This window comes from Ornithodoros turicata, chromosome 10, assembly GCF_037126465.1.
Source record: "Ornithodoros turicata isolate Travis chromosome 10, ASM3712646v1, whole genome shotgun sequence".
In the NCBI taxonomy this organism is placed as follows: domain Eukaryota; kingdom Metazoa; phylum Arthropoda; class Arachnida; order Ixodida; family Argasidae; genus Ornithodoros; species Ornithodoros turicata.
This window is the reverse complement of record NC_088210.1, coordinates 2,782,060-2,807,588: the sequence shown is the minus strand read 5'-3', so window position 1 is coordinate 2,807,588 and position 25,529 is coordinate 2,782,060. Positions and strand designations below refer to the sequence as shown.

The 25,529-nt window shown below is 44.4% G+C and overlaps 2 protein-coding genes across 4 annotated transcripts in view; both read right to left on the bottom strand.

The window, feature by feature from the left end:
• LOC135370606 (uncharacterized) overlaps positions 1–7,589 on the bottom strand; it is a 29,667-nt gene extending 22,078 nt beyond the window's left edge. The window contains exons 1-3 of one of the 3 annotated variants that reach the window (XM_064604379.1): positions 7,388–7,589; positions 6,944–7,003; positions 1,630–1,686 (exon numbers count right to left, since the gene is read on the bottom strand). In XM_064604379.1, coding sequence (XP_064460449.1) covers positions 1,630–1,686; positions 6,944–6,959 — 73 coding nt within the window. In that variant the 5' untranslated portion in view covers positions 6,960–7,003; positions 7,388–7,589. Of the gene's footprint in view, positions 1–1,629; positions 1,687–6,943; positions 7,046–7,387 lie in introns of those variants that run through there. The other 2 variants (XM_064604377.1, XM_064604378.1) reach the window with 2 other exon arrangements.
• A 5,375-nt stretch (positions 7,590–12,964) lies between these two features.
• The window catches only part of LOC135370333 (uncharacterized), a 28,630-nt gene continuing 16,065 nt past the window's right edge, over positions 12,965–25,529 (bottom strand). The window contains exon 3 of the mRNA XM_064604053.1: positions 12,965–13,183. Within this exon, the coding sequence (XP_064460123.1) occupies positions 13,076–13,183 (108 nt within the window). The 3' untranslated portion in view covers positions 12,965–13,075. The remainder of the gene's footprint in view (positions 13,184–25,529) is intronic.

The window sequence follows — 25,529 nt, the reverse complement described above, 5'->3', positions numbered from 1 at the left end:
CAGAGACTGTACGCCGGAATCTGTCAACTACTGCTATTTGCGCACGAACACTTGTGGACTACAAATGTGGCAACATTGGCACATGTCGCTCACTCTGTCCGTGTCCCATGCGCTTCAGGTGGTCGTCCGCGAGCGTTTCTTCCATAGGCGCCGACTGCGGGGGGGCGCGTGGGCCCTTGCCCCCGCCGGAACATGAACTAGGGGAGGGGGCGCCGCCTCCCCCGGGAAGTCCCGCTAAGAGACTGACACCAACCTTTGGGGCTCGGCGCGCCCGGGTCAAAAGAGCGAAGAGACACCAACCCCAAAAATGCATCTTGCAATTTGTAAAATATGTATCCGCCCACCATACTCATTATCACAGTAGAAGGTGAGGCGAAGAAACACAGAGGATGACACAACACATAGCCTGAATTTCGCCCAAAGCAATCAGATCAATGAAACGAAGCAGTCGGAAAGCTACCAGCAGCTGCCAGTGAGGTGTAACGGTAGAATCTTCGGAACGCATATCCGTTGGGAGCGGGTTCAACTCCCGCTGCTCCGTTTCATTGACCATATTCATAATATTGCGCGCATTTCGGGTCAAACACCGAGGATTCAATGCATTTTGTTCTTTTTGCAGTCAATTTTCAAAGGCGTAATGCCTTTTTTTTTCATCAATCATTTTTATTTTCCTTTTCTTTCCTTCTTTTTGTTTCCTTTTGCTTTTTTTTGTCTTCCCCATTTCACTCTTTTTTTTTTAATAACACACCGACATCCATCTGGCTTGCCTTTCTTTTTTTCTTAATAAACATACCCCCCCCCGCCAGAGTACTTATTTCGCGATGCGCCCTTGCCCCCCCTGGGAAAATGAAAACTCTCCGCCTCTGGTTTCTTCACCGCCCATACACGGCCACGGCGCGCACCCGACGTTTTGATGGTCGAGGAACGTCCCACGCATTTCACCCTCATGGCTGAAGCAACACCACCTAGATACAGAAAGCCTGCGCGTTCGTCAACGTGACGTAACAACTAAGAGTCAGCCAATCAGGATCTTGTTTTTAAGGGCCGTAGCCAATCACGACCGTGCTTTCAGCGGTCGTGTCCATGGAGAAGAACCACCGTCGTCTGCAAGTTGTGATTGAACATCCCCGCGTACTAAATGGGAAAAAATAAAGCGCAAAACGGTCTCAATCTTTCTCAAAACTGGTTTTCTGAAAAGCATCTCGCACTTTTTGTCTAAATATTTAGGTCCACAGGCTCCAGGTGAGCTGCGGGTTCTTGGAATCGCAGAACGATGAATCACAGTAGAAGACGAATTCTGACTTTATTTGAGAGAGGGAGAAGAGGCAATGCGCAGACTTTCTCTATCTAGGTGGTGTTTCGCCAAGGTGTCACGTCCTTCCGTCCGTGACACCTCCCCCTCTTCCATTACTGTAGCCGTGCATCGTGGTTCCGCACCGTGCGCCAAAAGGAACCCCGGTTCGGTAAGAAGTCGGGTTTTGTCCAAACCACTAAATATGCAATTCGGGGAAGAATCGCATAAAACTCGAAAAACTCAGACCCTGCTTATAAGATGGATTCACGCGTCTACGAGCGCATTAATTACCGAAAGATACTGCAATAGTCCAACATACGTGAGTGTGGACTTACAATCTTCGTCATAATCGTCAGCACTTGGAGCCACTTCGAGCTTCAGACGTGAAAGGCCTAAAATAAACGCCAGAAGTGTCATTATTATTACTCATATCAATATATACAGTGCATGAATATCGAGGACAAACAAACTGGCATGTTAGGCACTATCTTCTTAAATGGCCTTTGCTACAGTTTGTTCCATCAGCAATTCCACTGACTTCACAGTCCTGACACATTAGAGTAGAATCTCGACGATACTATCACGGATATAGTACTAATTATTTTCCGGTCCCGGCCGGAATGCCTATTCTTCCCATGTTTTTCATTTCAGATGATACGAACGTGTTATCTTGCTTCTACGGATGATACGAACCAACCCAAGGAGGTGACAGATGTCGTTTCCCCGTGACGGGAGAGAGCGTCAGTCATGCTCCTCCTCCTTTTGAGGAAGGACACTAATCATCCTCACCACGACCTCCCTTACACAACGGTCGCGTTAAGTAGGCCCCCCTCTTTTGACGCACTCAATTCGGGTGTATGATATAATCAGAGCGGCCACTAAGCAGCGAAAAACAACTCTGCAGCGCTGCACAGCTCGCTCGCTGATGCCGCTTCCTGTCGTCTGCTCATGCAGTGCACAGACGGAGGACACGTTGAACCCATAGCAACGTTGGAAGAAACCACGGCGGTTGTGAAGACTTTTCCTCATAACAACAAACGAAATGGAAAAGATAGGATTTCGTAACAGATTCCATAGGCGCCGTTTGCAGCGAAGGTGATGATAATGATGATGATTGGGATTTTTTTGGCGCAGCGACAACGAAGGTCATAATGCGCCAAGCTACAGCGAAGGTGACCGCATGGCGTGAAGGTGTCTGCATTAAAGCACTGCATTTCACACCAATAACTGTCAATATCCGTGCATAAGTTGTCCATTAATTAGAAGGCACGATAAAAGTTATAAAAATATTACAGTTTATTGAAATCGAAGCATCGGGTAACGTAGTAAGTCCATATTTTGCTTCCGAGCCCACACTTCGAATGTTGTCCTGCAGGCACTCAACCAGGGGCGGATCCAGACCCTCGGTTTGGAGGGGGCGGTTTCTTTGTCGGAGCGCGTAGTGGTGGAGGGGGGAGAGGGAAATTCAATGTATAAACTGACGTTTTTTTTTTTTGGGGGGGGGGGGGCGATCGCCCCCCCCCCCCCCTGGATTTGCCACTGCACTCAACAGGAAGTACGTCATGGAAAATCTCTAGCACCCAGGCGCTTGTCGTCTGCTTCAAAGCCCCCATTTCAAAACAAGTGCACGGGGAGCAGCTTGGAGTCTCGCACTCCCAGGTGCGCAAGTGGTGCTTGTGTCGCATCAAGTGAGTGGAGTGTGAAACATTCGCGCACTGGGGCAGCTACTTAACGCAAGCAATGACTCCCTTTTGTGGTGAAGGAGATAAGATCAAAGAGACTACACTGCGGGGAACATAATAAACAATAAACCCTGAAGCTGTGTCATGTCGCACTGGTTTAGGACCAGAACACGTGGATGGAACATATCAGGGCAACTTCTGGCAACACTAGCTGTCACTGTTTCCAAAGTCGGCTTCACCTAACCCCTGTGTGCTGTAAGAGAAGCTCGCTTTGCGACACTGTCGCACGACTCGCGGGTGGAAAGCGTGCGCTGGGCCTTTTTCACAACCGCGAATTTCGGCAGCACTGGCCAAAAACAACCATGCAAAACCGTTCGACTGTAACCTCTTTCACTAAGAATGAAGAGTAACTGTCTATTTGTTCGCCTCAATTTTTATATTTGGTTCAGTTCTTTTTATACGAATTTCGGATTATACGCATATTTTCCGTCGTCCCGAGAGATTCGTATCATCGAGATTCTACTGTAATTGAGAAGAGAAAAAAAAAACTGAGGTAGCACAAGAGGTAGTGAGCTACTCACATTGTAAGAAACATGATCCATTACTATTCAGTTACAGTACAGGTTCCACAAACTGCTAACAGTCCATGCTATAGCGCTGGATGTTGTCATTCAGCCTCCTTCTACACACATGCGTATTCATGTCCACAGTTTGTGATGAGGATGCTAGGATGTATACTATGTCATACTTCTGGAAGGAGTGATACTGCACAAACATCTTTCTTGGCATGAGCATGTCACTAACATAAGACGCAATATGCTTCCAGGTTTGCTGGCCCTCTCAAAATCCTGAAGACTTCTTCCAGTAAATGTTCTCATTAATCTTTACTATACGTTAATCGCACTGAAGTTACGAACTAGAAATTTGTGGGCTTACTTGTGAAAGTGTTCTCTGGCCACACCTAATTATGAAATTGAATAACAGCATAATAATTCATTTAATAATAATAATTCATTTGTAATAAAAAATTCATTTACACGGCGCCCCAAAGGATTGCGATCTTTTGCGATGTGATCTTCAATGCGACGCATACTGTAAACAATATTCTTGTGGCATATTATTTGTACTGTGGCAGAATGTAATATTTGTATCTGTGCCATTTTTTTAACACCACCATTCCTTTTATTTTTTCTTCTCCCTCTTTCTCTTTGTAATATTTCACCTAGTAAGTCATATCGTTCCACAAGATCTTTATCGTGCCTTTAGCTTTATAGCGTATGTAATGGGACTACAACACAGGCCTATCCTCGCCGTCCCACATCTAAGGTATTCTCTGATACAAGCGTTGAAATAAAACATTTTGAATTTGAAACGCTTACCTAAGACTCAGTCTGGTTACCTAGAATGTGTACACGGCAGACTACCTAGGAAAATCTACGACAGATTTTAAAATAAGATGCGGTATTACGAATCTATAATCATCTTCTATTAAAGATAAAGGGGCAGTTTCATAGATGTGGTTGATAACATCATGGATGCATTGTGCCAGAATACTGAGGAAAAAAGGATTATTCTTCTACGCGTCGTACTTAGCGAGATACAAAGCCCTTGAACATGCTCCTGAGCAAAGCGTAGACGTCACAGAGCTCAGAGCTGCATCCATTTCTGTGGGAAGCCATGAGCGCGTGGCTTCTTGTGCGCTGCCTCACTGACAGTGGCAAGAGTTGTGATGGGGGAGCCGCATGAGTGACGGTATTCGCAGTGCCCATTTTCTCAGCTTCTATTACCCTGGTTGCTGTGAAACTTTCAATGCGAGTTCACACTAGGGTTGCCACCTTTCGTAGTGAAAAATACCGGCTGAGGGAGAGGAGGTGGAATAGAAGGAAATGTTTGCGGGAAAGGGAAAGTAAGTGAGTGGTGGAGAGTATACAGAGAGAGAGAGAGAGAAAGAATGAGCGTACTGGCTCAAGACAACAATGATAATAGTAATAATGAATAACTAAGAAAATGACTGGTGGCTACGAAGTTGGGTCTGTGCTCCAGATTTATTCAAGCTGTAGTGGAATGTTGAAAGGAAAACCCCCGTAAAAGCCCCTATGAAAGGTGTTGAGCCACAAATACCGGCAAAATGCTACCGGTATCACCTTCCTACCGGCAACTGGCAGAGCGAGCAAATAACCGGCCCGGTGACAACCCTAGTTCACACTGATGCAAGAACTGTTGCACTCCTGATTTCTCGACAACCCCTGTTGTGTTCCCATTCCTCATTTGTTGAAAATGGGAAACGCACGTTTTGTTCGGGTAAGTTGGCCACGCGTAATAGTTGCGACACGAAGGGTTTGTCACTTTCTCCTGAGATCAGAAGCCATCATAGTATCATTGGGCGCAATGATTGGAACACAACGCGTTGTGCGATGAATTTCTGTTCTGCGGGTGGGTTTTCCTAGGTTTTCCTCGGACGCTTTCAAACATATGTTGGCACAGTTCCCTTAGAAGCCGGCCCAGGACGCACATTCCCCAAGGGCGTTAGTCATGACATTGCCCATCGCTGTGACGCAGACAACAGCAATCCTTTTCACCTCCACCACCACCGTCTGTTCTGCAGCGAGCCCTTTCATCACCACCACCACTACCATGTGTGATGCCCACTTGCATGCGGTAAGCAACGGCGAGCCCCCAAAATTACATTGCATGCGGACAGCACTGGGCCTAACGCGAAAGAAGTTAGGTACTTCGGCTACGTACCCACCAGGAGCAGCATTTCAGTTGGAAACATTGATCACTGTTGCTCGATGAATTGAGAATTACGTGACACCAGACGTCGCCCGCAACTGTTGCGTCAATTGTGCGAGCAAATTAAAACTACGTACTTGGCGTTCCCTGTCACATGTATAGCTTGCTGTGTTGGGTTTACAAGCAACAAGCTGTTAAACTGCACTGCCAACATAAAACGCCTGTCAGGCTTTTTACGTTTATCTGGGAAAACCTGGAATGACCTTCGGAACCCCTTTAAAGCCGGAAATGTTACCTTTAAGTAGGCGACAGTATCTCTGGGACTTGACATTCCTTTGTATATTTGAAGACGGCATTGCTGATGTGAATTCAATGTTGTTTATTTATTATAAGGGAGTGACTTTTTTGGGTTAAATGCCTTTCTCAGATTCGGGGGGTAAAAATCGGGCGCTATTTTTAAACCTGTAATTCGGGGAGAAATCGGGAGATAATTGTGCCTTCGGGTGTTTTTGTTTCTCCTTTCCTAATCTCTTTTTTTTTGTTCTTTTGCTGCTGCTGTTGTTGTTTTTGCGATATCGTGACCTTCCAGCGGTAATCCCCGAAGGCATAGACAGTGTTGACACACATGGGTGTATAGCCGACACACGTGGCAACCTTTGTTTATCTTCAGTGGAAACGTCACGTGAGGATTTCATAGTGACTGGAATTCCGGGAGAAATCAGGTTTAACCCGAATTGGTAGGAGGTCAGTTGAAAAAGTCACTTTCCATTTATTATCGGTACCCCACAGTTCCACAAAGTGGCATTAGGTTACCTCCCATTGGTTCTCATGCTCCAGCCAGATGCAGCAGGCTTCCTTCTGCCTTTTACCCCTAATCTTGTAATTAAATCTCTTCTTGTTCATAAAAAGTGCTTTTACAATGATTTTAAATGGTGCGATGTTGATATATTTCCTGACGTTCTTGTGTTCCCTCTTACACGTTCCTAGTCTTGAGGTACACCACTGTGTGGGAGTCTGCTGTTGGTGGACACGGGCAAAATAAAATTTAAAAGGCAAAACATCGCAACCTATGCATTCAAGCGGTACATAAAGAATTTTAATTGTGATAAGAGAGACCGCAAGGGTTTGCAGCGATTTACCAGAAATATCCCTGCATGGATGGATCGAACAATTATTCATAATGCATGCTATGTGCTGCGTGCATTAAATGTGAAGAGAGGTGCAAGGAACTTACATTGTTCATCTATCATACGCCGCTTTGGAGCTGGTCCCAGCAGTCTTTCTAATGAATAATCTGTAAGGTTTAAAGTAACTTTCAACATCAATGCTGCTATTGCAAGTAACAAAAACAGTATTACACTGAATCCAAATGCGTATTACTGGCATTCACAATGTCTCATGAAAACATCTTTAAATGATTTACAACACAAAGCTTTGCAACAGATTTTAACGAAATAAAATTGGAAAATTGGAGGAGTTGGAAGCCGAAGAAAGTAGCTCATTTGTTAGCATGTCCACAGCTTGTGTATGCACTCAATATCTGCTTGCATTAGTAAAGGTACCTTACAATCATTTGGCAATAGACAAAAAGCTCCTACGTTAGCTATGTAGATTTGTTATGACAATATGTAATCGCAGAGTATGTGTGAAACACGTCTGTCCTTTTTTTTTTTTGTACATCAATGCAGTGGCTCGTGCAGTGTCAGCTCCTCTTCAGTTGCACATGGGCAACATCAACTGACTCATGAAGTCATCTTCCCAGTTCTCCTGCAGTTTTTGTCGATGGCTTGCATAGCTTCTTTGCTCTAGTCTGGCTTTGGTCTTCCACTTTTTTGGAGTGTCTTTATCCTTCGACATGGGGACAAAGGAAGAACACGCCACAGTACGCCACCACCTGCACCACCATGAAATGGAGAGAGAACTATAAACCTTGAGGATACTTTCAGAATGGATCAAACGTTCCAGAAAATTTCTCTATTTACACCAATCTATTTATGTCGGTATAAATTGAGTGATAACAACCAAAAAAGCAGGTTTTCGTGCAGAAAAGAAAAAGATGGAAGAACACACAAGATTATGAGAAGCAGAGAGCAGTTGGTTCCCCTTGTCTTTTTGTCCTATTCCCTTATTTCCCGTTTCCCTATCTGTTTACCGTACCTTCGCTTCATGTAATGCATGGACATGCTTTGCACCGGCTAATGTAATGCATGAACACGCATTACATAAGGTCACATAAAATCGCAACACCGTAGCAGTGGCATGATGTCCCCCACACCCTCCCACATAGCACAAGTGACTACGTGAATGCCATACTGACACAGTCATTATTACATCAAATGGTACATAGGTTTCACGCAGGTCTCATATTCATGTGCTGGCAACGAAACCATGTAGAATTAATCAGCTACAACTATGTCATAAATGCTACTACATTACCAGCACCATGCTTCACAAGGTGTTTTGCTGTCATTAGTTACACAATTATAACCCCGTTTGTAGCAAACCAGTACAATTCGTTTGAGTAATTACCAGCAGCATGCTTCACAAGGTGTTTGGCTGTCATTAGTCAATGTCCAGTGATTTACCCAGTCCTCTAAACCCCAAACGACATTCCACTTTCTTCCTCTCCTCTGTTATTTCAGCTGTCGACGATATACAAAAGCTGTTGCAACATAACTGTAACAATTTCCCCCCTCCCCCATGCTTCGCAAATCACGTCTAGCAGTTAGAAGGCAGTGAACTTATCACCATCGCCTTTGTGCATAGCATCAAGGAACCCTTTTGACAGGAGAACTAGTACGAGTGAATGACTATGTGCTAGGAACTTGCATGCTTGACACAGAGCTAAATAGAGGCTGAAGTTTTCGGGAAATATTTTTTTTCCAAATTCCGGGGGTAAAAATCGGGGAAATAAACGCGTGCTTTAAATTCGTGCAAATTCAGGTAAGAAAACTTTCACTATGCAAAATTCAGGGAGAAACCGGGCTCTATTACTCAAACGAATTGTACTGCTTTGCTACAAACGGGGTTATAATTGTGTTTGCTGCCAAACAAGCTATTGTGTGTTCCTACAGATGTTTCAGTGAGGGTAATTTGCCACGTAAAAATCGGGTTTCACCCTAAAGAGGCAACCTTCAATTCGGGGTGAAAATTCGGCGAAGAATTGGGTTAAACCCCAAAACTTCAGGCTCTAATTATAAACAATCTATCCATACTTCAGCATTAGCATTTCCTTCTGCATGAACTGGAGTAATGTTTCCATCCACACATCAACTCCAACATCAACTAAAGTATCTGACTGTCACAGTATCTGGTTATGCACCCATCACAAAGCCTGTAGATTCGGTATCTTCATATTTACTCAACATGTTTGTCAGTCTGTATGCTTGGAGAGTGCCTACTATGTATTGCGGTTTGACACGTCCTGTACTTTGCTTTTACACATACCTGAGACAAAACTCATTTCACTGGATTTGAGTAGTTATATTAAGGACAGAAATTAAATTCATGCAAAAGTTGGCCAGTACAATTCGTAGCGAGAACATTATTCCACAATACCAAGTATTCCAGATATATCTCAACTGAAAAAACAGTTTTATGAACAAACGTTTCTGTACCTGTTTGTAGGAATACCCAAATATATAACCCTAAGAAACGAAATGGAAGTTTGATTCTCTTGTAGAGGTACCTAAGAATCATAATCGTGATCGTGATGGAATCAAGACAGCCCATCACATTACATCACCATCGTAAACCATCACATCACAGCCCTTCATTCACTTCCAATTCAGAGCCCATCACATCATAACCCATCCTTAAGGTTCCGCGTTTTCGGTTTTAATCTAAAAATACCGAATACAGAGGAAGATTCCAGGAAAGATGGCAGAGGTATATTGCTGCACATGCCTAGCAAGTTGTTGATGCAGATCAGAAAACCATACAGAAATAGTATGGTTGTGAAAAATGTCCGTTTACTTTTTCCGTTAACCGTAAAACGCCACCGCTAGTCTAACTTCGACGCGTTAGACGCACATCACTGAAATTACACTGTGATTTCCATCCCTGATAACAGTCGGGTAAACAATGTTCAACGCAGGAAACGCATAGAGAAACGCAGATTTTGTGAAAATCAATAAACACTGAAAAACATACGTCAAATACGCTCAAAAATAAAAACCGAAAACGTGGAACCCTACCCATACTTCAACACCTATTTCGGAGCCCATCACACCATAGCCCATCATTCAACTTCAAAACCCATCACACGCTTCAAGTTCCATTCATCAGAATTTGATTTCACATCCGATCACGATTTTGAAGTTGAATTCCAATGATGAGTTCTGAAGTTGAATGAACCTCTACCCGAGAAATGTCATCATGACGTTGGTAGACAGACTGAACCCGAAACAAATCGGAAGGGGAGGGCTGGGATCCATGAGTGGGCACTTGTCCGCTGCCTCCTACTGAAAGGAAAGGATGACCGAAGGTCGCGTACCTTTCAGGGACCATCGTAATCCCGTCAAGGCCGTGACTTTTGGGCGTGACCTTGTTCGCCACTAGCTTTGAGTGTAGTTCATCTCTACCAACTTGGTGGCGCTGTCGAACACTATGACGTCACTTGTTTACGAACAGGGAGAGGTTTATACTGACGATGGGTTCTGAAGCCAGTGATGCGTTCCGAAGTCGAATTCCAGTGAGGGCCTATGTTGGCTTCTGGGTTACGATGTGGATGCCCTCCTCACCCCAGGCTGTGTTTATCACCTGGTAGTAGATTTTGGAGCGAGAAGGCAGCGAGATTGACCCCCAATAAAGTAGGGAAGTCTCTGTTTGCTGTGCATTCCTACCCATTCTTTGTCAATCCCATTGGGGCCTTTCTGGGGAATATGACGCCATCCGTGTCCACAATTGGGTCGCTCCAAATGAATTTATTTCCTAAAAATCGGCAATACTTTGCTCCTTCATGGCGACCACATCATGCACAATGACATCTTCGACCGACGCAATGAAACACCTCAGAATTCTTCCTCAAACAATGATGGGTGCGCCTGCAAGTCCTGAAGCGCGCGAACCATGTTAAGAGTTTCCAAATGTTGTTCCAACGGGTGTCTTCGCATCTTTTTTCATCGTCATTATAACCCCTCACTGACAATGTTCAGCCCGTCTAACCCGGCTGTGTTTTCCACATAAGTCGGTCACAGCCACAGTTGCCACAACAACGGCAACGTCGGCCAATACAAAATTACTGAATGCAACGTCCTGACATCCTTCATGCGCAGGCCTCAAGCAAAAGTCTCTGTTGGCTGCGCGTTCCTACCCCTTGGCTGTCACTCCCATTCGGGCCCTTCACTTTCCACGTGACTCGTGCGTGTTTCCCGTAACATACTGCCTGTGTGTCCATGTGCTCTTGGTTTACCGTCGGATCTACGCAGCAACGTCCCGCACGCGGAATGCCTTATGCATGAACACGAAAATTCAACGAGATGGTGACGGCAGCGTGCCACAAAAGAACGTCCCTGCAAAGTACGGCATTGTAGACCAACAGGGTCACTCCAACCAGACATTTTGCCGGAGGCTTGAACACGAAGGATGTGAGGACATTGCATTCGATGATTTTGTATTGGCCGGCTGACGATGCCATTGTTGCGGCACACGGACCGACTGACTGACTTACATGGAAATCACAGCCGGGTTAGACAGGCATCAGTGAGCGGTTATGATAACGCGGAGGGAGATGAAAAAGATGCGAAGACACCCACTGAACAACATTTGGAAACATGTAACATGCTTCACGCACTTAAGAACTTGCTGGTGCACCCAACGTTGTCTGAGGAAGAGCCCTGAGGTCTTTTGTTGCATCGATAAGGTCAAAGGCGTCACTGTGCACAATGCGTTCGCCATGAAGGCGCAAACTTTGCTTAAAAAATAAATTCATCTGGAATGACTCAACTGCCGATAGAGCTGGTGTCACATTCCAGAATTCGTAGGCAGGGTTTAGTTCTTTGAATAGTACTGTTGCAACGAAAATCAGATAGAGCAAACATTTTCGTAGTTCCCGTGGCACTTCGGTAGAACGAAGTTTGACCGCGGTGTACCGAGAGACTGAAACCAAAATTAATATTGGTTCCGTTATGGTTACAGTTCAGTGACAGAACTCTGAAAGCGGTTTCGGTTACAGGATTTGCCATTTTAATATTTGCGTGTACCGTAATTTCACGCGCATTAGCTGCGGCTTATGCGCAATTTTTTTTTCTCACGGGCGCTCTGCGGCTTATCCACCGGTGTGGCTTATCTGATGACTATTTTTTCCCGGTATTTTTCCCATAGGCTGGTTTTAACGAAAGGGCTGACAGTGTCTCTGGAACAGCACTGCCCTGCCGATGCATGAACAGTGCGTAACAGGGATGGGTCCACATTAGAATAGATTAATCTTCCTGGTGCATTCCCCCAAGCAGCTTAAACGGAAGTGATGACAGTGATTCACGTCTTCTGGAAGACCACTGACCCATCAATCTATGAAAAATGCCCAACAAGGGCACAATCCGATCTTGGTAGAACTCTAGAGCTGACCCCTGAGTATGGACCACAGGGTTTATGGCCTTCTCTATGGTCTTTTTCGTCGCACAAATCACTCGTCTTGTATTGCCTGCGGCTTATCTGCCACATAATTGGCAAAGCTTTCCTAAAAACGTGTCCTGCGGCTTAATTGTGGTGCAGCTTATACGCGCAAAATTACGGTACTCACCACATCGCATCACAGCCCTTCATTCAAGTTCAACTTCGACGACACATCAGATCATAATGTTTCATTCATCTTGCGCTTAACATATCACATCACGTCGTAGCCCTTAATTCAACCTCGCGTCATTCTCCATGATGCGATGGTGAGTGAGGCCGGTGAAGGACATCATGAATGAATTCGCAGACTTATGCTCAGCACAGACACCCCAGTGCTATCCAATGGGGGATTCAGCTCACAATTTCAAAGCAATTGAGAAAGACTACATGAGCCCGAGCTGCCGCAACATTTTAGCATCAAGAAATAATACGCACCCACAGATCACACAAAAATATGTGCAAACAGTTATCATATTAATTTGAGCTAACGTCCTAGTAGGAGCTATTCTTCTGGGGAACGAAACGACTTATGGTACAAGTAGTTCACTACAACATATAGCCCTATTCCCAAGCCGACACACACAGTAATTTGTACAAATGCTAGTGCACACAGCAAACATGAAAATGGGGGCCTAGCTCAAACTGACAGTTGAATCATCACTGCCAATGAATAAACTTATCACTGTGGTCTTAACGGTGCTCAGAAACACGCAGTCATGGCAGGTATGCCCCGTTTACCTCCTTCACATAGCTACCACGCAAAGCTGGAACAGAACCAGTTATCTCGAGCCCAGCAGCGACAGCGTGGGTGGTCAGGTGGATTCATTTTCTGCAGCGCTTTCGATTCCTCAGCAATGGCCTGAAAAATACAGTAACAGACATGTCGGTCAGGCATTGGAATCAGACAGTGCGCCGAAGGCCTCGACACAGCTCCTGCGGCAGACATTTTTTTGTGACCAACTTTTTCCTCCGCTACTGTTGTACGTGGAGGATTGACGACAGTCTCGCAACCCTGGGCACTTACATGTATAAGACATCTAAAGAGAATGCTCAAAAGCATTCTGTGGCTGCACAGACACAGGGGACAACTGTATAATGCAAACCTCCAAAATAAGTGGCGACAATTCCATACATTTGGACATGACAAAACCGTGATCATGAGTTCATTACCAATACCAGTGTGGTCGGGGTGTAAATTTATTTTGTCCACTCCAGGGTTCCTGGACGTGTGCAGAAATCTCAGCACGCCATATTTAACTGTCGTCGTTGTTGTTTTGCATATTATAGGAGACAACTTCCTAAGACACGGTCATGTTACCTCTCTAAAAGATCACACGACACATTATCACAAAAAAGTGTCCGTCCACACATGAACGTATTACCTGCAATATTTGTCGACCTCGTGGTGCTGCAACTCTGGAAAATGACAACTGGTGCCAAACTGGTGGGAAAAAGCTCCTTGCCTTGGACAGGTCAAGTTTGCCCAGGGTGATGCACCATAAACTACTGTCCATAGGATCGGTCCCACCACAGTGACAATTCCGTTACAATTATCTTTGATTTTGTGGCAATTTGGAGACTGTCTACAAATCTCATAAAAATGTGCCTCAGAAGCACCAGGGCTGGATGTATTCAAATGTTCTTCCCTGTAGGAAAACACACAGCATAGAGAGTAGACCTGTACTAGATACTTTATAAGCTAGTGTGGTCTCACATTGTTTTTGCCATTCAAATTTTAGCAGCAGATGAGACCTTGCACAAAGATTCACTGTCAAAAGCTATGGAAACATAGCCAAGTTCCTTGGCTTGCATATTAACCGTGCAAGTAAATACAGTGTCAGACACAGTACAAAGGCTTAAGACAGATTTGTTTCTCTCAAATACAATACGCTGCATCAGAACTGTATTTCATTATCATATTAAGATATGGCATGTGCCATCTTCAGCAACATTCAACATGGCACTGCCTCATGTTCATTCCTCAATGTAGTTCGTGCACAGTGAAACATGTTCCCATGGAGATTGTTGCATGCTAGTTTTTGCGTGGCTGCTGTTTCACTCAAGGATAAGAGTCATTTTGATGGTCAGCATGATTTTATTTGTTACAGTTAATTCTTATACTTTCAGGCATTCCTGACACGATACAGTCAGATACTGATGCTGCAAAATGTGAATTACACCTTTTTGAGGGTCAGGGGGGCCCACATACCCAATGCAACTATTTTTGTGTTTCCTGCGTCGAGTAATCACACTGTCAACTCACATATTTGCGCTCGACAGAGATACCTTGCAAAGGACGCAGATGTCATGTGGATCAAATCTCCTACATGTGAGCTTGGGCAATTTATTCATAAAAAAATGTGCACACCTGTGCACTAAAAGCCATCAATACAAATGTATGGTTGCGACAGTGGAGAGAACGAACATGTGTGCGTAGAAAAGGAATAAATGAGCGTTAAGACACATTTGGAATAAGAGTCATGGGGTGGGCTATCAAATCTGGCTACAAAAAACCACGATTAGTGTAACGGCATATATGCTGGCAACCTGGCAGTCAAGCTCCATGGTAAATAAGCCTGAGCACAGGGTGAAGCCATCTTGGCACATGTTGTCTTCAGCATTTGCCCAGTGCCAAAAGCATGTTTACCATGGTTGTGCAACAAAACAAAGTTGTTTTTTCTCAAAATAGCAAGGGCTGAAGCTCACAAGCTTTCAGCTCAGTTTTGTAGTTTCATGGGTGAAAGTCAACATCAGTTGATTAGATTGTGTGTGTCATGAATCCATCATGCACGTACATGTACTTGCAACATCCCTGTCTTCAATCCCTCCTTTTTTTATCTTGTTTTAGATACAACTCAACACTGCAAACACTGTCGTTACGTAAAACATTCCTGTCAACACTACATATACAAAGAGACAAAATTCCTCACAAATCACTCACATATCGAGATATTTTTAACGTACAGTTTTGAATTATCGGAAATGCTGTAAAAGGCTGTAACAACAGCAGGGCATGCACTGTGCAATGACATTTGACATATGTGACATTTATATTTTTAAATGCATCGTAGTGGTGTCATCACAGTGTTAAAGGGATGGTCTTGTAGCCTCTGCCCCACTCATAAAGTGTACCATTTAATTGCACTTTGTTGAAAATAGAATACTGCAAATTTACCAGGCAAAGCTCATCATGGTCATTAAGTAAACAAGTTGAGTTGATAAAGATTCTGTTGATAAGTTGATAAAGATCTGTGTTGGCAGTAACAACAACAACCGCTACATCCTCCTGAAGGAAAGTCTGTAATCTGATGCAGACCTGCCATGGCAACGGCGGCAACCGCAAACAGCAGCGTTGCTCTCCGCTGAGCCACTGGGCAATTTACCCACAGGCCGATGTCAAGCGTGATGTTGCATAAGAGTGAGGTGCAGGATCCGTCGTCTGCTATTAGTACTGCATGTTTTGACAAATTCCACAAAAACGACTTGGTTATACGGAATGCAACTTTCGCGGTTCTATGCCTATAGTATTCGTGAATATAGTTTTGGCTAAGTTTTAGAATCGCCCTGGCTGTACGAGACTTTCCCCTTAAGTATTAATCATTGACAGATTGACGCATGTTATCTTCGACATAGTGCGTTATAGCCTAGTTGTGGTCCATTGCAGACCTACAACGGACATGACTCATTCCACGGACACCTTAAGCACAGCCGTTATCCCTGCTTTCACTGGGGTTATTGTTCCTTGATGATGTTGATTTTGTCATGCAGGTGTGATAAACCAAATCAGTGTAGGGTTCAGGAGTGCCAGAGGACTTCATCTCTTATTGTTGGGTACCAAGTTTACCCAGCATGCTGATGACCTCAAGCTTTACCGATGTATCACATATGAGAGTGATTGTGGTTTACTGCTGGAGGTTATCTCTGCTTATGCTACCGGTGTATGAGTGATTTGCTTTGCCTAGGCCTGTCTAAGAGTACTCTCATTTCCTTCACAAAACGAACAAATGCATTGTTATGGAGGGTGTTCCACGAGGGATGTCACTAAATTCCTTTTTAAAAAATTTCACTTAAAAAAATCGTAAAACTACTTGGGAGTATATACGTACTCACACAAACTTTTGCCACAGATTGAGACTGTTTGCATTCGTGTCACGCATTAATTAAGCTAATTTGCATAAAATTCATCTCGAAAAATTGAGAAGCAAAAGCAGCATTTTTCTTCCAGAGTTCAGAAGGCTATAGCCATAGTACGCAATTCCAATCAAAATCACGGGGTTTTTCGCAAGATTTCAATAAAAGTTTGACAGCTGAAAATCAGTCGCTGGAGGAAGCGCTCTTGCTGATATTTACTTCTTTTTTTGGTTCCGTGTTAGCACTGCGATGCTGATATTTACATTTGTGGAACCGTTGGGTTAATTCAAGTGCCCTTCCTCCTGTGCAAGAAGTCACGTCACAATGACACCTTTCGCCTCGGTAAACGTGTCTGTCACCAGCCAGTGATAATGATACGCTGCGCGACAAGGCCCCTCGATCGGAATAAAACTGTGTCACTCCTTTGCACTTCACCTAGATAAGGGCAGAGCCAAGAGCTCCTCAGACACAAATTTCACTGGGCATGCTTCACCCAGCGACTAGTTCTTGGCTGTCAAAATTTTTGTAAAAATCTTGCGAAAAATCTCGTGATTTTGACTGGAATAGTGCGTTATGATCATAGGCTTTCGAATTCAAGAAGAAAAATGGCGCCTTTGGTCGACAATGTTTCAAGTTTAATTATGCAAATTAGCTTAATTAATAAGTAACCTAAATCAAATGGCCTCAATATGAAGAAAAAGTCTGTATGAGTGTATTCCAAGTACTAGTTTGATAATTTTTAAGGTAAAACCAATTTTTAGGAATTTAGTGAGGTCTTAGCTCTCACAGAACACTGTGTATAGTTATATGATAGGTGCTACCCATCTTCGATGCGACGATGTTGTTAAGGACCGGAAAAATAAAATACCCAAAATACCCTCTCCTTAGCACAGAGTTTACAGCTTTTACACGGCAGCTACTGATGTGTCCATTTCAAGATATGCTCCAAGTCACAGCCATTCTTGACTCCAAACTCCTTAATCATCTCTCCAGGGAAATACGTAAAGGAATTAGCGTTTCCAATGAGCCAATTTGCCTTCAGAATACATGAACACAGGATACTCTGTGGACCTCTGGATAACACAGTTTAGCCCATTCATGAACTGAGGTCAAATGAGCCTGGACGTTTCAGGTGTTTCATAATGCGAAGGAATTTGTACGCCGAAGGTTTGTGAGTTGGGCCATCAATGAATTTATAAAATTTTTATTTACACCTATAAAATTTACACTCTTGTACAATCCCTCCTCTCCATATGATGGATATGGATGCTACCCAGCCACTGTCGTGAGGACATGCTACCTTGGCATGAATTTTTCCGGTAAAACATTATTCCACTTGACAGGTGTCAATAAAGTCGAGCTAGACACGCGTCCAGTTAAACCAAATTTCTTCTTGGGTTATTTTTTATCTTGCAGTTCTACCGCAGTAAAAGAAAAGCAGCTCAAAAACACAATAAGCAGCAACAACTTCTGCAGCATTTACATGTTAGCGACAAAAGCCCTATCACTCTGTAATGCCACATGCTCTGGAAGTACGTAAACAGGTACACAAAACGTACATATTATGTGTGTAATGCACATGTGGCATGGTACAGCGTTGACCAGAGATATTTCTACTGATCAGTCGCACCCAAATGCAGAACCAGCAGGGTACGTGCACATAAAGTATACGCACGTCAAGCAGTCTCAATCTTTAGTCAGAAGCAAAAGCTCGCGTTTTTACGAAGCAGTTATTGAAAAATAGCCAAAATGAAATCAAACTTTGAAGAGCTGTCAGTGCAGCACAAATGAACTCGAGAAGAATGGCTGCTGCAAATATCAATATTGTGATAGTCAAAACTGCTGTTGTTGCTTCCTAGCCTATTGCCCTTGTCACACGGGCACATTTAGGGCCTTTTATCTCAACTGCTTTAGTAGACAGGGCAACAAGTTCGATGCCGGAGAGAGCGCGAAACGGTGCTGCGTGAATGTTTTCTATGTCATTTGTGGAATTTCCAAAGGGCCTTGAGATAAAGAGGTTCTGAATGTGCCCGTGTGCCAGGGGTAACTGTCTGCATTGAGCATTGTTCCTGCCATGGCATCTTCCTCACCACACGTTCAGAATGATACATTATCAACTTACACATTTAATGTGGAGCAGAGGAGCATGCATGTGCAAGCTCTGCCTACACACTGTATCAGCACAACTACCATTTATGCTGCCTGAACAATGGGTATCTGAGATACTGGGTGTGTGCAGAAAAACGTGACCCACATTTTTACATGTAACTCGTTGTCTACTTAGCCGAGGAACTTCCGGCGGCGCACGACGGCGTATTTATGCGTGCGAAAGCTACAAAAAAATCCTGGAAGCCATACTCGGCGTAAAAAATTAAACAGAGCGCGAAAACATGCGCTTCCATGCATTAGAATAGGGCAGTCATGACAGTGCATGACAGTGCATGGTAGTGCATTTCGGTCTCAGGAGAGTTATGTGCAGGCATCGCTAGGGGTACTGCCGATGAGCATCCATGTGGGACATCGTTTCGATTTATGCACAGATAGCTCCCCTAGCGGTACTTGAACACAACTCTCATACGTCCACCATGTTGCCCTTTCACATACACCCTGTTGTTCACCATGTTGCCCTATTCTGATGCACGGAAGCAGACGTTTTCATTGTTCCGTTTATTTTTTAAGCTGAGTATGGCTTTCAGAATTTTTCTGCAGATTTCACACGCATAAATGCGCCACCGGAAGTTCGTTAGTTAGGTAGGCAACAAGTAATGTGCCTAAATGCGGGTCATGTTTTTCTGCACACACCCTGTATATGAGCATCATGTTACAAGCTCAGCTTCGTCTTCCCATTGTCCCTGTTTAGCTGCGCTTGTAACATGATGTTCATAGAACCAACAAGCCCAAATTGCTGCATCACTGAAATGCGAGGTACGATCAAAAAGTTCCGAGACTAGTTCTGCAGCATGATCAGAGATGGCACAGACGGGGATGAATGCACAGCTGTTGATGTCAGTGACCATTGTTTGTTCTCATGCAGAGTGGCGTCCATTTCTCATAACAGTTGAACGTCTTTATAAAGAAACTGAAAATGGCCGCACTTTAATTCGTTCGATAGGATAATTTGTTAAACTGAATGCAGTGGCACCTCGATGTAACGAAACTCACGAGGAACACGATTTCTTTCGTTGTACCAAATATTTCGTTGTATCAAGCCAGACGAAATATGACAGCGAGTTAGGGCAGGGGAATACAAATTATTTCGCTGTAGCGCAAATTTTGTTGTGCAGCGTTTTGTGCAGAGTCTCGAACCGAAACGGTTTTTGGTTTGTTTCGAGTTCGGGTCCAGCCATAAAGGATCAGTTCTGGTTCACCTCTGGAGTTCATATATATTCGACAGATTAACCCGTTCAGAGGCTGTAAACCGGTTCAGAACAGGTTCGAGGTTCTAGTATGGCTACAAAATCATAGGTAGTCACTAAATTGCTACAAAATCTCTCGGTTACATTGTTTATGCATTTATTTCTGTGTTTCAACCAATAGGAACCCCTTTCATCCCTTCCCCAAGCAATGTGCTGCCAATCTAGGCAGGCAGACCACTCGAATCCCCACACCAGCCTCCACCACACACTAACCCGAACCGAACTCGTATCCCGAACCAGTAACGCAAGTTTTTAGACCGGTTCGGTTCTAGTTAAGCTTTCAGATGGCACAAGTAATTACGGTTCAGTTCCAGCTAAAAATTATGGTTAATTGCGGTTTTCGGTTTGGTTCGACGCTCTGGTTTCGTGACATCGGGATGTGACTGCACGTCACAAGATGAACAGAGCGTCGACCCGCTCACCCCATTCGACGCTACCCTGTCATAATACTGGCGTGAAAACACGGAATGGACAATGAAAAAATGGCTAGGAAGCAAGCGAGCTGGTGAAGATGATGCATAATGTAAAAACCCCCGAGATTAGGGAACACGAAGGCATGGACGCTCATTATTGAATGTCGCACATTTTCCGACGAGCACAAACGTCATCACCGTACTTGCCACTCAGGAGCATACAAGAAAAATAAGTTTTGCCTGAACTGTACTTTTCTATGTGGCAAGAACAGAATGTTCACAGGTCCTGGATCGGAAGGTCAATTTTCTTTCCAGTCATGGACACGACATTGATCATAGGAAGTTCATCATTCAACTGACAAACCTTTTGCTTTTTGGACCGCGCTAATCATAAAGTACCGCTTGCAACGAATTTAACTGGGGAGCGACTGCACAGTTCCCACAGCAAAAGCATGTGGCAAAAATGTTTAATGCCCGATTTACTAATTATGTTGCTTCACGTGACAATGCCAGTAACTAATAACGATGCCACTGTCACGTCGACGTTATTCCTTCCCACCCCTGTGGGTGTGACTCATGTTCTCTCTTCCGCACATGGGGAGAAGCACGTGCAATGGTGCAAAGAGGGAGTTCCGGGTGTTTGCTGCCCACGAGCTTCATTAAACAGAATATGACTAACGAAAACACTTCGTTAAATCGGGCGCAGAAATGCGTTTGAGCCTACGAAGAAATGTACGAGCGGCAGGAATATATTAAATGGAAGATTTCACTAACCGTGTATTCACACGAGCGACATTCCCCCAGAAGCGGAAGATGCGAAAAGAGTCATAGCTTTCTGCTGTCACGTGGGCGCAAGCGCTCAACGTCGTGTCTTCACGTACACTGCTAACCGTGGGGAATATCCTGCTACACAGCTACAACATATTCCGTAGCAGACGACAGGAAAACACGCTGACGGTGTCGTCTGCTAAATGCGAAGTACGCCGCACCCGATATTCTGCACCGTGTGAATGCTCACATAGCACGGAACGGAACTTCGTCTCTGTAAGCAGTGTTTTTGCGTTTTTCTTCCACTAGAATATTCCGTGAGGATGTCGCTCGTGTGAATACACGGTAAATCTACGTTTGCTACGTGGTGGTTCAGACAGACACAAACTGGAGCAGCGAGCGAACATTAAATTCTGCGTCAACCTCTGCAAATCTGCAACAGAGACATTTGATCCAGCTGGCTTATGGCAGTGAGGAAATGAGTCATAAAAAGTGTTTCGTGCTTCAGGAGAGGTTCAACATCGTTGGAAGACAAGGAAAGGCCAGGGAGGCCATCCACAACCCCTACCCCCATCCCCCCGAAATGTCGATGTGGTAAGGGAACTCTTGTGCATGAGGATCGTAGAGGAATCATTCAGGAGGTTGTTGACATTTTCAATGTGTCACAAGGCACAGTGCATCTGTTTTAGGCGAGCGTCACAATGCAGCAAAATTTGTGCCAAGGATCCTGACCATGAAACATCGTGTTGAACCCTGTAGGGACCTTCACAAGCTGGTTTTGAATGACCCAATGTTCATGTCGAGGGTCATCCCTGGGGACACTGGAGGATACAGAGAAAACAGCCGCCTCCACAATTGAAGAGCCCAGCGTTGAAGAAGGCAAGTTGGGAACACGACCAAGTGCCATGCTGTTGTTGTGCTGAATTGTGCACCGCTAATTTGTCCCTGAGCGCCAGACTGTTAGTGCACAGTTTCACTGCAAGGGAGTGACAAGTTAACGGGAGTTTGAGGGAAAATACTCGGCACAAGGGGCCCAAGCTGTGGCACGCAGTGGGGGAGGGGGAATTGGATGCTCAATCACGGCAATGCACCTGCTCACGGAACATTAGAAACTCTGCAGTTTTTGGCTCGCAGCAGAATAACCACCATTCCTTATCTGCCCTACTCAACAGACATGGTCCCCTGCAATTTCTTCTCCTTCGCAGCAGTGAAGGGTAGTCTGAAGGGTAGCCATTTGGAAACCATGTGCCCAAATTCGTCAATCACACAAGGTGCCGGACATGCTCCAAGAGCATGATTTACGGGGAACCTTCCAAAAGTAGGAAAAGCGCTGTATCAATGCACAAGGAGACTTCTGTAAGGGTGATAGCAGCCGAACTTGAACAAAGTAGAAACTTGCCTTCATATGCGCCTAGCCTCAGAACTTATTGATACTACGTCGTATACTGGTTGTCATGGCTCCCCAGTTGTCAGGGGATGCACATACCAACGTAGTATCAGGCAAGTTGGAATCGAAAGGTGAATGGAAAGTTGTGCACTATTTGAATAACTGATCCAAAATGTTGGGCAGAAAAGTACGTAGGTTGTAATGAGCGGGATGATGTCGATGGTGCAGTCTGCAAAACCAAAGGCTCAAATTTTTGGTACCCCCAAAAAATCAGTCACTGTCTGCATTATGTCTGGGGGCACAAGAGTAAGCGTGTAAAAGCTTAAAGAGAGCCATCGGAAGGATTCAAAACAAATTAGGTGAGCATCATACCGAACACGGACCGCTCCCTTGATACCGAATACAACATTCGCATTCATTTCGTGAGAGTAATTAATTCGTAAATGATGACAATACCAAACCGAAACCGACATCCAAAGCGCACAGCGGTTCGCCAGAAGGAAGACACTGTGACGTCACCCGGCATTGTCGTCTGCTACGAAGCTTGCATTCTTCCACGCACGATGACGTCGGCAGTGTTGCTTTCAGCGCCCTCTTGCTTCACAGATGCGAAGCGCTCACTTCGTAATAATTTGTTCGAATAAAATCTGCGCACTTTGGGAACGCGATTTTTTCTAGGTATGGTCCTGACACCACAAGGGTCACTGCCATGTCACAATCGTTGTGGCGATTTTGTGGTGGAGTCCCACTTTAAGATTCAAAATGACAAACAGAATTAAATAGCTACAACTATGTGCACAGCTGCAGGCAGAGGTAGAGGCAAGTACGTGCAAGTGTTGCATCGTAGCATCGAGGCATGGCGTGTCGCGTATCCTTCTATTACTAAGGGGAAAGCATGCTTAGGATTGTCACCATTGTGTGTCCGCTTTTACCAAGCACACACACTGCATATGGATTATGTGGAAACAACCTTGTTACACTGCAACAAAAACTACGTTGGTTTCAATGGAAGACATACTTGAGAAACTTTGTTATAGAGTCGCACTTCCACACAACAAACGTCAATTCAATGAAATCCACTATTTAACGTATTATTTGTGGTATTATTTCTGTTGTACGTACATTTCCCCACAGATGCCAATGCGTTTCTGCAATCGATTTAATGAAGTGTCTTCGTTAGAAACATTACATTTAATGAAGCTCGTAGGCAGCAAGCACTCGAAACACCCTCTTTGCACCATTGCACGTGCCTCTCCCCATGTGCGAGTGAGAGGCGAGAGCGAGGATGAGTTCACCCATGCATGGCAGGGGCATGAGTAACGTCAACGTGACAATGCGTTCTGATTGGGTACCAGCGTTGTCACGTGAAGCGACATAACTAGCGAATAGGGCATTCATCACTTTTGCCGTGTGATTTTGCTGTGGGTACTGTGCAACTGCTCACTGTTACATTCGTTTTTCGAAATTGTTTTCCGGTGCGGTTCAAAAAGCGAAGGCGATAACCAATGTCGTGGCCATGGCCTAAAAAGAAAAATGACGTGTTATGTGTCTGTGACACATGGTCCTCTGTTGTAGTTATTGGTCTGGTCTGGTCTGCTTCGCTCTTTAGCTATTGTTCTTTCAAGAACCTCGGCTAGATGTCTTCAATAAACCTCTACCCGACAAACGTCATCATGACGTTGGTAGACAGACCGAAACGGAAACAGATCGGAAAGGGAGAGCTGGGTTCCACGAACTGGCAATTGTTCGCTGCCTCCTACTGAAAGAAAAGTAGGACCAAAGGTCGCGTCCTTTTCAGAGACCATCGTAATCCCTTCAAGACCGTGGCTTTCGGGCGCGACCTTGTTCGCCACTAGCTTTGAACGTAGTTCAACTCTACCAAATTTGTGGCGCTGTCGAACACAATGACGTCTTTTGTTTACGAACAGGTAGAGGTCTATTGTGTTTTGATTTTCTATTTCCCATAGATACTTCCCTCTTTCCTTCCCTTTCTACTAGTGTACAGGGTGTCCCAGCTAAATGCGAACATATTTTTTAACAATACTATATATATCATTTTTTCCCCCCCGAGATGAAATCAATTGCAATATAGCATATGCTGAAGGGCACCCTTTAAGAGGGCATTGGCAAACTCCTAAGGCAATGACTTAAAGGGACCATGAAAGGATATTTGAAAAGCCCATTATCATTTTTAATTAGTTCCCCTGTACTAAAGCATTCACTCTGTGAAATATGAAGTTGAAAATCGTACAAATAGCGAAAATATTCTATATTTACCACAGGCGTGAACGGCAGCTACTATGGCCCGCCTCCGAGGCGAACTGGCCGTGACATCATACACAGAACATGTTGCCGATTCGTGGATGGGCTTTTGCGCGCAAAGTGCAAAATTTTCAAACAAGCTTGCATACTTTGTCATGAAATATGTTTTAATTTGACTTGGACACAAGAATGTATCTAACCGTTGACACATAATCCTACGAGAAATGAAATATAGCCGTTGACTGTCAGCATGGTTACTGGAGCACATTTTCCTCTTTGAACTTCTTCTTCATCAGAACATACCTTCGTCGGTGACATGTTACCAGCTGCTGCGTACCGAACGACCCATAGATGCTGTACGTGTCGCATAACCTCTTCCTCGATTGCTGATAATTTGCCTTTCGCCATATTTCAAGTGATTTCGACAGGAGATATACGACGTCGTTGTTGTCCAAACCGAAACCATGCATCTATGTGGTCCGGCGGGGTGTGTCCTCCTCGTCGTTCAGTCGGCTGGATGGCGATGACGTAAACCCACTTCGAAGGCATATATCCAGCGGTCACGCCCTGCTATTTTTGTCTGATAACTGTGCTCCCGTTGTACTGAATACGGTTAAAAGCCGATGTGTGTACGATAGTGATGGATCATGAGAACGGTTTCCTGCAGAGTACTCGGAATTCTGGAAAATCATTTCATGGTCCCTTTAATTAACTTTCAATAATCAACTTTTCAATTATAAAAGCTACGAAGCTGTTCCATTGAGAATACTGCATAAGTAGTAATTTTCGCGAGGAACTAATTTTCGCGAAGTTCGCGAGCGCTCTTTT